The sequence below is a fragment of the Protopterus annectens genome, chromosome 8.part0, assembly GCF_019279795.1.
Source record: "Protopterus annectens isolate FY-2018-M chromosome 8.part0, PAN1.0, whole genome shotgun sequence".
Taxonomy (NCBI): domain Eukaryota; kingdom Metazoa; phylum Chordata; order Ceratodontiformes; family Protopteridae; genus Protopterus; species Protopterus annectens.
The window spans coordinates 1,360,710,876-1,360,724,367 of NC_056741.1; the positions used below are offsets into that span (position 1 = coordinate 1,360,710,876).

The following is a 13,492-nucleotide window of genomic DNA, read 5'->3' on the forward strand; positions in this document are numbered from 1 at the left end:
TTTATCATCTTCTATCAGTATTGGAGCTCCTCTTGCAATTAATATAAGTACTCCTCTTTTCCTTTGTCCCAGGTATTCCGCTGAATAACCATCCTGAAAACTTTTCCATATCAAGTTCATGTGTTCATTTCTTTCCAAATATGTCTCCTGTAGCATAGCTATTTGCACTGTACATTTTTAAAAATAGTTCACTACTCTTTGTGTTTTGTATATATCTTTGAGACCATCAGCATTTAAAAATAATATAGAAAGCATCATTATGTTAAAAAATGTTATTCCCATCTTTTATGAGTAACATCTTTTTTAAGACTCTAGTTCCCACTTTTGTATTACATGCATACAGTAATGTTTGTCAGGTTGATCTTTTGTACAGTTGTTTCTTGTCATATCTATTTGAGCCTATGTCATGTTATAACACTTACTGTTTTACTGAAAACCATCAAGTAAAAAAAAATAAAAATACACCCCAATACCACTAAAACCTATTAAGGTAATACTTATACACAATACTGAAGTTTTACTCTCCTAATAGGAACAATTGTCCCAAACTAACAGCCACACTCATAGACTTGGGTTAACCTAAATGGAAGTTTATCCATGTTAAGACACATAGTAGAGCCTGTGCTTCTACTGAATGTTGCCTGGTTTTGTCTTATCTTGTCCCAGATTGGCAATACACTTGAATGCTTTCAGAAAACATGAACCTCTTCCATTTCCAAATTGACTTACCTCTTTCCTAGCTAGGCCTAAGACTTCCAAAAAAACATGTGAAAACTTGTTGTAGTTGAGAATCAAATGGTTCAAAACCAGGTATGCCAAGCTGTCCTTCTGTGAGGCCAAACATTGACCAAAAGCAAATGGCTGTCCTCCTGTGACAACAAATCAGAATCAAGGCAAAGGGGCCATCATCGGGAAAAATTCAGACTTCTACAAGGTGGACACCAGTGCTGTCGAGGCCACTCTGTATTACAAAAAAAAATGGCTTGGAGTGTCTGACCTGGACCTTGTGAAGTACCTGACTTCTTGCCAGCAGAGGTGGAAAGTACTAGACATGAAGATTTAGAAAATTGAAAGATCCAGAATCCACTCTCCAAGCTGAAGCCTGAAACAGCAAAAACTTGCTTCTTGGCAGCCAGTGGTTAAGTTTGAAGGAACAGCCACATGTCTGAAAATGGACAGACACTGTCAATTGTCAAAATACATGAGGATCTCCCATCCACTGCGGGGATCCATAATTGCCTGCTGCATCGACTAAACAGTAAAGGAGTTCTTTGCTCCTCCTGGAAACCTTGCCAAGAAGATTGATTGAGAGAATTGGTCTTACAAAATCCTGAAAACTTCATGATTGCTTGCCTGAGGATAAGAATGCGCTCCCCCTTGCTTGTTGGATGTACCACATGCAGTTTGTGTTGTTCGTGTTAATCAATCCCTGCCCCTTAAGAAGTAAATCTTGAAAGCTATTAATGCAACTGGACTGACAACATCTCCTTGTTGTCTCATAGCAGATGTTGTAGTCTGGCAGCCCACTCTGTCTTGTATCCACTTCTCTCCATTACTGCCTCCTTCCAAGAGGCATGAGAGGCATGTGTCTTGTCTCCGACTCCACCCGCTGCCAATCCACAGAGAGTTTAGATAGGTGGTGACTGGAGCCCACCCACCACATTCCTCCCTTTAATGCACAATAATATATTTGAATGAGTGTGTTGATCCTGGCAGTGCTGTGTCCATACATTTTTTGAGATATTTGCAGCAGCTTTATCATATGTGGTTTGGCATTGTCTTACCCTACAATACATGAGATCATTTGAACCTAAAGCTGACTGTAACTTCCTGCAGCCCGAGCCCGCTGAGAGAGCAGATAGCTGAAAGAAGTAGAGGATTTGTGAAGTGTTTGCAAGGGGTTATGGGCCATCTGGGTGGCTCAGTCTCACACCCAGCCCAGAAAGGCCATGTCCTGAGACTGTACTTGACTGGACTTTATTTCATCTTATACCTACTATCACTAATTTAGCACTGCTATCACATATTCCAAATCTTAAGCTCTTCTCTTCTCCTTCCTTGAGCTCAAAAGGATAGACCGCCCAAGGAAGGATAGATCTGTATGAGTTAGCCCTGAGAATGAACTCACCAGGCCACTCTGAAGAACAAGCACCTCTTCCGGGATATGCAGAAGGAAGATGCAGAGAACTGATAGTGAGAAGTCCTTCCTCGAAAACGAGATACTTGTTAACCTAGCCCTATAGAACGTGAGAACTGATGAGCCAGAGTCCTTGGCCAACAGATGATCCCAATAAGCTTCTGCCAAGAGCAGTGTACTGCCAACTGTGACGCCAACATTTGCAGATTGGGAATGTCCAGTAATGTTGAATCCAATGAAGGTAAAATTGGTCTCCCCGTGGCACCCTTCTTGGCACTAGAACCAGGTAGAATAAAACTCAGGCCCACTTCTGGCAGATAGTCCCGCCAGTGTATGGAGTAACAGAGAAACAACAGAGAAACTTGCTTGTGAGCCTCTATTCTTGTTACGGAGGAACGGCCTTGGCCCCCAGGCCCTTTCTGGCATAATGGGAACCTGTACCTCCCCCGTGGTGTGTCAACACCCCATGCATTTGGGTTCTTAAACTCCAAAACTCTTTGAAAAGCGCCAACCTTCCTTCCTGTAATGGGTGCAAACATCTGGTGCCTGGTAGCTGAATTTCCCCCATAGGTGCTCTGTTTCCATTTAAAGCTCTGACCCCTGCCCGCACCAACTCTCAAACCGCAGACAGGAGAACTGACTGCCCCCCCCTGCCCACCGCCTGGGTGGAGCCCCCCCCTAGATCTCCCCCTAGACGCCTAGATCTAAGAAGGATACCCATCCCCGCCTCCACCCTTCCCAGGGACCCATAAGCTAGGCTGGACCTGCCTTACCTGCTTAAATGTCTGCATAGTCTGCAGGTTGTCTTGCAAGTCTTTTTTAGTCTTCTCCAACTGCTTTTATCTTCAAACCATTTTAAAGAGCAAACAACAGCAGGATTTGTAACAATCCTTAACCTATGTTCAGATAAAAAACCTTTCGATAGCCAGGGATCCTAAATCAGTATCCTAAGACCCAGTGGCAGCTCAAGATCTGACCCACCCTAGCTGAGGCAGCATCAGCACCACATTGCAATTGCAAAGAATGCACCTGTACATGTTCCAAACCAGCACCAAAACATGCAACAAACACTACCAATACCCATCAACAGAACCCTTAAACTTGCAAAGCGGGACTAAGACTGAGTTTTGTATTTTTCAATGTTTCAATTAAAATTTCTGGCTCCTCATAGCAAGAGTGGCAGATAAATAAACTTTCTTTCCCTATCTAAGGCTTTCGCCTCTTTCTTTATTCTTCTTGGAACCAGATAGAACAGATTCTTTACAACAGACCTCTTAACCTTTCTGGCAGTTTCTCTCTGGGTCCGCCCTAGCTTCTTATTTCTGGGTCCGCCCTAGGAGCTATAAACCTGTACACCTGACCGCTTCTAACAAGAGCAGGAGGCAAAGAATCAAGATTTAAGAAGCCTCTGTAAAAACATAAAAACATCCTCCACTAAGGTACAAAAGGGGAGGTGCAAGGCCTTGCCTGGGGGTAAAACAAAAATTCCCCTTTTCCTTCCTGGGAGAGAGAGAGAACCTCCCCTTCCCACTTAAAATGCTCCCTCATGGAATGAAGAGTTTCTGAAAAGAAAATCCAGGAGGAGAACATCATCTCCTAGCCATTGAAAGAAAGAAGTATTTCTGTTTATTACTCTTTAACAGACTGTCTCCATGGAGACATGAGAACCATATACAGAGTTGTGTCTACAAGTATTTATTTGCCAGAGGAAAGCTTTATTATATGCAAGGTTCTTTTTTATTTCTTTGCTTTCTCTTAAAACTTGTTACTAGATCAAGCCAACAGCCTTAATCCAATCACTCCACTAAGCAAGAATGGCAAAAAGCACATAAATCTTTCTTGTATTCTGCTCTTTTCACCAGACTGTTCTTCTTTTATGTTTTATATTTTATGCTTGTTTATGAACAAGCAGAGAGTGAGAAAAAAGGGGGGCATCTGTTTACTCTAGTATCTCCATTACACTTGAAAATAACTGAGAAAACTTAACCAATGTACTGAAACCAGTAACAGTGACAGGCTGTTAAAAAATCCACACAGGAACAAATTCTTCCATAAAAACACCAGGCTGTTTAATAATCCACTTAGAACTACTAAGCACTTTTGCCAAACAGTATTGGGCTTCTTCAGAGCTGTTCACAAAGTTATACAAAGGCATTTAAATACACCCCCTAGAAAACCTTCAGTGAATCATTTAAACCAACTCATTGACATTACATAACACATTTAAAGACACAGCAAGACATTTTAAAGAATACTATAAAAAATTCCTATAGACAAATGTTCAAACTTAATGTTTCAAAAATAAAATACCAAAAAGGCAGTTCAAGCAATTTGATCTTGTCTTATTTTCAAAAAAGGCTTGATAGATATAAAATCATTCAAGCCTACAGTCATCATGGCATTCAAAGGCAACTGCCATTTGGACTCCTTGGCTTACCAGTAAAATTTTACATCACCAACTCTTTCATTGACTGAAACTTTGTCAATCACAAAAAAATATAAATTTATTAAAATCAACACACTTGGTGGTATGTACAAATAAGGATTATGTACATCTTTATTTTTTATTGCCCTCAAATGATCTCCGATCCTGTCTCTCAATCTGAGTGTTTTTTCCCACATAAAACCCAGGACAGGAAAGGCAAATAGCAACGTACACCACCATGAAAGAATTACAGTTGCATTTACCTGGGCACTGTATAAAAGATTCATAACTAGCAATGGTCACACAAGGACCATTATTGATGTACCTACATGCCATACAGGCCCCACATTTAAACATAAATGACCTGTAGGAACCTTTATGTCCCTGCCTCTCCAAGATGTCCTTTATATTCTTCCCCTTACTAAATACTACTTGGGGCTTAGGTCCCAACATGGACATTTCCCTTTCAAAGCATTCACTATGCTGGGTGCATATTTGTTTTACTGAATAACCATGGCATTAGACTTGTCCTGAACTCAGTAACTTCCACCCACTGGTCTAAATTCAAAATTGGGGCAAAGGAAGATGATCTTTTGTGTATCACTTCCTTTTTTATGTTAATAAGGAACTTAAAAGGGTACCCCCCCCTGTCAAGGAATAACCCTATCATCTTGAAAATATCATTTTTAAAGGTTCCATCTACACTAGTCAGTCAGGAAATTCTTACCATCTGCCCCTTGACCACGCTATGTTTTTGATGTTGAGGGTGGTTATTATTATAATAAAGATGGGTATTTGAAAAAGTAGGCTTTCTATACACTGAACTCTCAAGTACCCCTTCTTTCTTCGACAAATGTATGTCCAGGTAATCAATTTCCCTGATTCTGTTGAAATTTATCCCTGATTGGTTGAGAGCTATGGATGGGAACACTTTACACTGTAAATTAATACATGTGATAGTGTAGTAGTAAAACAACAAATTATAGTAATATGTTGCTTTTTAAAGACGTTTAATTTACCCATGATGCTTTGCAACTGAGAATAAAAACTGAATAAACAGTGAAACTAAAAATCAAACAACACACTATAATCTTCATTTTTTGCAAAGGTATTTGCAACTTTAACATGTGGAGCGTAAATGGAAATGAAACTAATTGCAAAAAATGATGCTTCAGAAAGTGAGAAACACTCTCTGAACCTACTTTATCAATGGCAGTCAGTGAACAACTTTGTAAAGAATCTGACCTGATGTTGAGGATATTCCCTATGAATGTTTGATGTAGCACTTGTTTTTTACTTTTGCATGCAGTGTTTGTTACTGGTCTAAATTACATTTTCAACAAAAATAAAATGTCCTCTGATGGTATAATTGTCTGGTTTGCATAGCTTAGAAACTGAACAGAGATGTATTCATGCCTTTGTATGCAACACCCTTTTAGTGTGTTCTTTATATCTATATCAAAAAGCTGTTCTGTGGCAAACTTTCAGAGAAATTGTGGTGCATCCAGTTTACATTGAACCTACTTCCTTTATAACGACTGAAAAAGGAATCCCAAAGGAATAGGAAATAACTGTATAAAAAACAGTCTATCTATGAAAGAGGATACAATGAGAAGTGATAAGATGTATCATATGATATACATCCTTTCATTTTTTTTAAGATGCTCATACAGCTCTTTAAAACTGTATAGAATGACTAGTGGTTTGGAATGAACAAATTTCATTTCATAAAATGTTTTGTTCCTGTTTACTGAAAATTAGTAAAAGTTGGGTCTGAAACCAGTTTTCTGTTTTTCTGTTTTGTAGGGTTTGGTACCAGGTTCAAAATTATATTACTAATCTTACAGTAAAGACCGGACTCCGTAAGTAACTTTAATCATGTTATCCAAAACTGGGTATTTCTGTGTTACTTCTGGTGAGAGATAATATTAAATAAGGCAACTTTGGGATTATTTTGGAACATTTTATGCTGATGAAAAATAAAAATATGAAAACAATGTAGTCTAGAAAACAAGTTTTAATTTAAGAAATTAGATTTCTTTATACATACAGTTTTATTTTGGTGGGGGTCCCCAGATTATGTCATCTGTCTGTGTAGTTGTGTGGCAGTGGTATTTATGATGTGAAAAGCTGCATGGCTTAATCAAATAATGACCCACATCCATTGGCGGCTAGTCTTCTGAATAGGGATATGCATGACCCCGATTCATTGATATATTGTAGAAAATGTTATCCAAAAGTTTAGAAAACTGCAGAGCTTCTGTACCAGTCCTCATTTCCCCACCATTTACTTCTATTACATTCTGCAACTTGTATCAATCATACAGACTACCAGAAAAATATCTTGTCATGTCCAGATATCCTCAACATGAACATGTTTCTAATTGCACTATAAATTGAACACAACAGCACATCATCAAAGTGCACAAAAATTAATATAAAGCAATCCAGTATGCATGTGTATCCAAGATGGCTTCACAGCCATTCTATCCTAATCATGTGAGTGTGAAAACTCAGTAAACACCCATGTTCCCAAAAGCATGTCATTCTACATATGGCAGGTAAGCAGCTGTCTCCATCATACTACTGACTGTTACAGCCTTGACTTTTGGGATATTCTGACCACAGGTAGCCCAACTGACCTACCCAAGTACCAAAGCTCTACCCTCTCCTTGAGCTTCAGCTGACTTTCTCCCACTACTATGCAAGATGTCATGGTATATGAAGGGCATCAGAAGAAAACATCTTTAGATCTTTTTACTGTGCAGTTTGCTAGCTATGTATTCTAGTGACATTGTCTATTTGATCTTCAGATTGCTTCCAGAAGAAGACAAATAAGTACACCATATGGGATTTTATCTTTTTCTTGTATTGCTTGTGATAGCTAAAGTATGACAGTGAATCAGAATCTGAGACTTTGCTAAGGTTAACAATTATACAGTTTTTGGAATGCAGATCTAGCACAAGGACTTCCACTATCTGTTTGTCTTACCTCAGCCCAGATCATGATGTAGGTTCATGCCTGCACTGTACCAGCTTTACCCTGTAAATAATCTGTAAAAGAAGGCAATTTCACTAAGTGTTCATGGATAAAAAGGGAGTATGTGCCCATTTCAAACTGCTATAGTATGTATCAATGACTCTGGGAACTCTCCACTTAAAAAAACGCCGTTTGACAATAAACATGGGAAGACAGAACAGAATCAACAGGAAATTTAGGACATTCTTGCTGGACAACTCAGATCTCCCTAGGTCTGCTGATTCCAGATGCAGTGAGGTGCTTTGACAGTCCCTGTTCCTGGAGTTGGTTTTGGACAAAGCCTTTGTTGCAATTGCTCTGCAGGCCACCATGCCATCAGTGTCTCACATGTCCTTTTGGACCAATGACTGTACCTTCCTTCTGATACTGAGGCTCTCTTGGTATTGAGGTTTTGTGTTCTGATTATCAAAAAGGAGGCCAGTGTTTCCTGGTATCTATCCACAAGGGGTTCCCAGGGACCAGATCAAGGTAATGGTCACCCACCCATGACCCAAGGCCTCCAATGTCATTTCATCTGAAACAATTAGGCACAAAGCACCAAAATCGAAACTAGAACCAACCAGCTTGTCTTGGCCTAGGCTGGGTAGTGCTTCAATCCCTTCTACTTTCCAGGGTTCCACTGAGAAACTTATCCAGCTGGCTTAGTATTTCATAACTTTCCTAAAGTTCAGACAGCCAACTCAAAATCTCTGAGGTGTCTAGGGTGCCTTTTAAGAAGAGAAGGGTAGAACCTGCTGTGGGTGATTTGGATACCATGACTCTAAAGCAGATAAACTGGCTTTTTGTGTTGCTGCTTATGATTCTAACAGAAAGGATGTCTTATCCTTTGTATCTCCACCAGTGGAATTCTTCTTTTGGTGAAACCCTTCATAAAATGACAGAGGAGTTCCACTGGCTGGCAATGGAGTATTCATAGGCCCAGCTCAGATACAGGGCTTTCATGAGCCTGCCTGTGCATAAGTCACTTGGTGTTCCTCCAGTCCTGTGTGGTCCTGGAGGATGTGTTCCCTAATGTCTTTATGCAGCCAAATCCTCTGCCCCGGGAAGATGACTGTGGGTTAAGGATTCAAAAAATTCCTTTACAAGAACCCACTAGCTGATCCAGCTGTGGTGTCCATGGATTCAAGATTCTGTTCTGTCTCCAACCAGGAACCACACATTTAAGAAAAAAGATATATAGTTCTGCTACCCTGTCCTTCAACATTGAACTGTGAAGCCCACATACTCACCTTTCGGCAGTCCCTTCTATAGAAAATAAAGACTAAGTTAGAGCAGATAGTAGATAAGGATCTAAAACAGGAAATGCTTGGTTTCTGTGACTTCTCTGTTCAGGGGACCGAGCACTTCAAGAAATGTACATATGATGCTATGGATATGTCACATAGTGCAGCAGCCTCAGGGTCTGTGATTCACAATTTTGCCTGGCTGAGCACTGAGCCCCTTCCAGATCACATAAAGATGAAGATCTTTAGCGTACTCTTGGGCAATGATCTCCTCTTTGGATCACCTACTTAAGGAGCATTTGAAACACTCAAGGAAAAGGGCAAAACCATCTGTCAACCAGCTTTTTTCTAGCCCAGACTCCAAACTTTAGCAGAAAATACACAGCAAAATCATGGCCCCTATATCATGAACAAGACAGAAGGTAAATCAGGTAAAGGAAAAGCGGAGCAATTCAGAAAATAATAGCAAGCAAAACCAAAACAGAAGCCTGTGGACCACCATGGCCATGACCCCCAAAGTGAACAGCCATAACATAGCCAGGCTACCACTCCCAACTGACTTCCCCACTTTCGCACATGTCCCTCTCCCCTCAAAGATTTGGAGAATACTTAGCCATTTTTGTAAGAAAAAAAACAGTAAAACTTTACGTAGGGCCTTTGGGTTCTGAACATTCTCCAGAAAGGTTAGAAGCTGTAACTTTATAAGAACCCAGTCCTAAAAGAACATTTAGACCTTATGCCTGCTGTCTTAAGGGATGCTGCAGTTAGAAACCATAGAAAAAGTAACATCGGAGAGGAATATACATGGTTCTTTTCTGGTGCAAAGAAAGGAATGCATATGAAGACCCATACTGAGCTTATCTTACTCAAATAAGTTTTTTTTCATGTTTCCAAAAATAAAAATGTTAAACCTCCAAAGTCTTCTACCCTTACTACCATCTCAAGTGCTGATGGTCAAGCTAGACCTAAAAGATGCATGCCTTCACATCCCCAGAGCAAACACCATAGACATTTCCTCAGCGTCACAGCAGGGAGGGAACATTTATAATTCCCTAGGGTCTTTTCTAAGTGCCTGACTCCAGAAATTGGCCTTTGTAAAACAAAGAGGATTCATGTCTACCCTTACCTATATGACTGTCTCATTCAAGCAGAATTTATGGAAGAAATACACAAGGCTTTAGACTTTACTTTGTACTGCTTCAAGGACCTGTGTCTCACCATCAGCCTCAAGAAAGCAAATCTAACCTCTTCAAGGATTCTGTTTTTTTCTGAGGCATGTGTAGATCTACAGGCTAAATCCTTCCTCCCAGAGGTCAAGGCCTCCTATCTGACCTTTTATTTTCAGAAGATTGCCCAGCAGGGCTCAATATCAGCAAGGGAATTCTTGTGTCTTGGTTACATGGACTCTTGCATTTTGATGGTGTCACTGACCCATCTTACATATGAGGAAACTCCAAATGTACTTCAGAAAATAGATAATGTCAGCACACCACTCTCTAGAAACCTACACTCACCTCCTCCTTTCATTAAGAAGGAGAGCTCATGGTAGCTCAATTCAGTTGGGGACTGCATTTCAAAGTACCCCAATACATTGTGACCCTTACTACAGATTCCACAGACATAGCATGTGAAGCACATTCAAGAACATTCCAAGTTCAAGGGACATGGGACTAAAACATGAAGAGAAAAACAATTGTGAAAAAGAAAGTATGCCTCATTCTGGCATTAAAGGCCTTTAAGCCCATATTCAAAGAGGGGGTCTTCCAGATTACAATGGACAAGACAACAGTGCTGTGGTACCTAAACAAACAGGGAGACACCCACCCATACCTATGTAAAACAGGGAGATAGCCCAAGGGCTAGGCATTATTCTGACAGCAACATACAGCTTCTTACAAAAATATGGGTCGGTAGACAGACTGAGAAGATTACAAGTGAATCCGATAAATGGATGTTACATAGGGATTCTTTCTAGGTCTAATCGGGATATGGGATGTGCTAGAAATATACCTGTCTACTTCAACTCAAGACAGGCATATTAGACAAGTCTGCAGCAGAACAGCAACTCCCAAAACCTGAAAGATAGATGTGTTCTTCCTGACTTGGACTAGTATCTTTCAATATGATTTTCCTCCAATACCCTTGATCTTCAGAGCACACCTAAAAATCAGTGAGGAAAGGCAAGAAGTCACACTAGTGGCCTCCTTTTGGCCAAGGTAACACTGGATGCTCTTCGTGTTCACTGTTGCAGTCATTACATTTGGGTAATCCTGCTGGCAGGTTGCCCTCAGTCAGCCTGAATTCCAAGTCCTGGGTCCTGCGTCAGCTGCTGTCACCCCTTCCCTGATGTCAGGTCGTCAGGGGTATAAAAGATGCGGCCGCCGCCATTTTCTTTATTCTTTCTTGCCGCGTGGTGCCCGAAGCAGAAGCAGTTCGCACGTGCCAGTCGGCCGACTCCTGAGATTTTCGTGTTCGAGTTTCAGATCCAAAGTCTTCAATAAAGCTAAGTACCCCGCTGGGGAAACTTTTTTCTTGCTCCAGACCGATGTCAGAAAAAGTAAATAATTGTATTTCTTGTGGAAAGCAAATACCTCATAAGGACTTTCATTCTTACTGTATCCCTTGCCTAGGCCCTGATCACAACGTTTCTGGTTGTCGGTTTTGTGCTAGATTTAACCAATGCACTATTAAGCGTCGGTATGATTTTGCTTTAAACTACTATGGACGCCGGTTTAATTATCCAGAAATGTCATCAGATAGCCATCCGACTACTGGAGTTCACAAAAAACGCAAGGAAAAGGAGAGATAGACAACCGAGGCTCAAAACTGACGAAGATGCTTCTCCTAAGCCAGTCGCTGGTTCACCAGTTCTCAGTGAGGAGCTTTCGCAGCCCCTGACACCCTCTACTTTAGAGCCGCAGGTTGCTACCGACTCATACGTGGAGTTGGCCATGCCACTGGAAACTCAAGGTATTGGAGCCTCGGATACTATTCCTTCAGATGGGTCCAGAGCTGCTGAGCAGGCACCAGCTTCTGAGGGTGTATTCAGACCTAAACATCTTTACATTAAACCAACCTCATCTTCAAAGACAAAGGCTAAAGCACCTTCTAAAGCAAAGAAACAGACTCAAGAGCCACATGGACAGGCCTCTATGCCCAAAAAACAGATGCTCAAAATGGCCGAAGATTTAATTACTTTGATCAGGGGTTCCCATCCCGCTCCTGATAAGAGGCCTAGGCAGCAGACTGACTATGAATCTTCAGATCAGGTTTCCATTTCTTTTGATTCCTCTTCTGGAATATTCGCTTCCCCCCTATGAGGATTCTGATGCTGTAGAATCTATTCCTTCAGCTTCTCCTCCAGAAAACTATTCTTTTGGGGAAACCTTGCATACCATGAGGGAGCATTTCCACTGGGAGAGCCAAGATTTTTCAGAATCTAAAAAGAGGCTCAGGGATTTCCTTTTACTACTTCAAAACAGGCCACTAGCCATTCCACCTGTGTTAGACATTGTAGATGATGTGTTTTCGGAGTCTAGTCTTACCCCTGACTCCTTACCTCCAGCTCCTGTTAAGTCTGACAGATATTACAGTGTTCCTGACTCTCATAAATTCCTTTTTAAAAACCCTGCTGCAGACCCAGAAACTATTTCACAGGGTCCCAAAGGAGTTAAGGCTTCCGCTGCAAAAAACCCTACCCCCTCTGACAGAGATTCTAGGGCACTGGATAGATGGGGAAAAAGGTTTACACATCTGCTACCTTGGCTATAAGGGCCTTAAACTGTCAGTTTCATATGCTCAAATATCAGCAACATGTCATGACATTGCTTAAACAGAAAATGTTATTAAACTCTGAATGTGCAGAAAACAAGGAAATGCAGGATTTATTGCATGCAGCTGAACAAGTTGGAAAGCATACTTTGCAATGTGGTTTTGATTCTTTGGAGGCGTCCTGCAAGGCCGCAATTACGGGTTCTGAAATTAGGAGGCATGCTTGGTTAAAAGAACAAAATCTGCCTGATCATGTCAAAGTTAAATTATTAGATGCACCTTTACAGCATGATACTTTGTTTGGTGTTAAGGCAGAAGAGGTGTTAAAGAAAATGGAGGACAAAGCTAAATCTATGCAAACTGTCAAAGATTTTTTACAAGTACAGCCACCTAGGTTTAGTAGACACTGGCCTACAAAGAATTGGTCCTTTCCTGTGTCAGACAAACCTCAAAGGGGCAGATACAGATGCCCTAAAGGCAGATCCCAGATGCAAGGTTCATACAGGTCAAAGCAATGTGGTGCTTCTACCTCCAAAGTTGGAGAAGACAAATCACAACCTTACAGGAAACAGCCCCAATGACTTCCCCCTGCCTGCACCAAGCATTTATCTCCTGGCAGCACCCTTAGGGGGAAAATTAGCATTTTTTGCTCAAAATTGGCACATTATAACCCAGGACAAGTGGGTTCTAAATATCGTGTCACAAGGATACAAGTTCCATTTCTATTCCCTGCCAAAGGCAAACGGCTGGCCAGATCTGCCAAAAAAACAATGGGCAGAGGCACAAAAACAAGTCTCATCCCTCATGGGCATGGGGGCCATTCAGCAAGTACAAGAACAAGAGCAGGGACAAGGATACTACTAAAGACTGTTCTTGGTACCCAGAAAGGACAAAGC

The 13,492-nt window shown here is 41.0% G+C and overlaps 1 protein-coding gene across 1 annotated transcript in view; it reads left to right on the top strand.

The window, feature by feature from the left end:
• The window catches only part of UPK2 (uroplakin 2), a 260,794-nt gene that overhangs the window by 221,325 nt on the left and 25,977 nt on the right, over nucleotides 1-13,492 (top strand). The window contains exon 6 of the mRNA XM_044079442.1: nucleotides 6,369-6,424. Within this exon, the coding sequence (XP_043935377.1) occupies nucleotides 6,369-6,424 (56 nt within the window). The remainder of the gene's footprint in view (nucleotides 1-6,368; nucleotides 6,425-13,492) is intronic.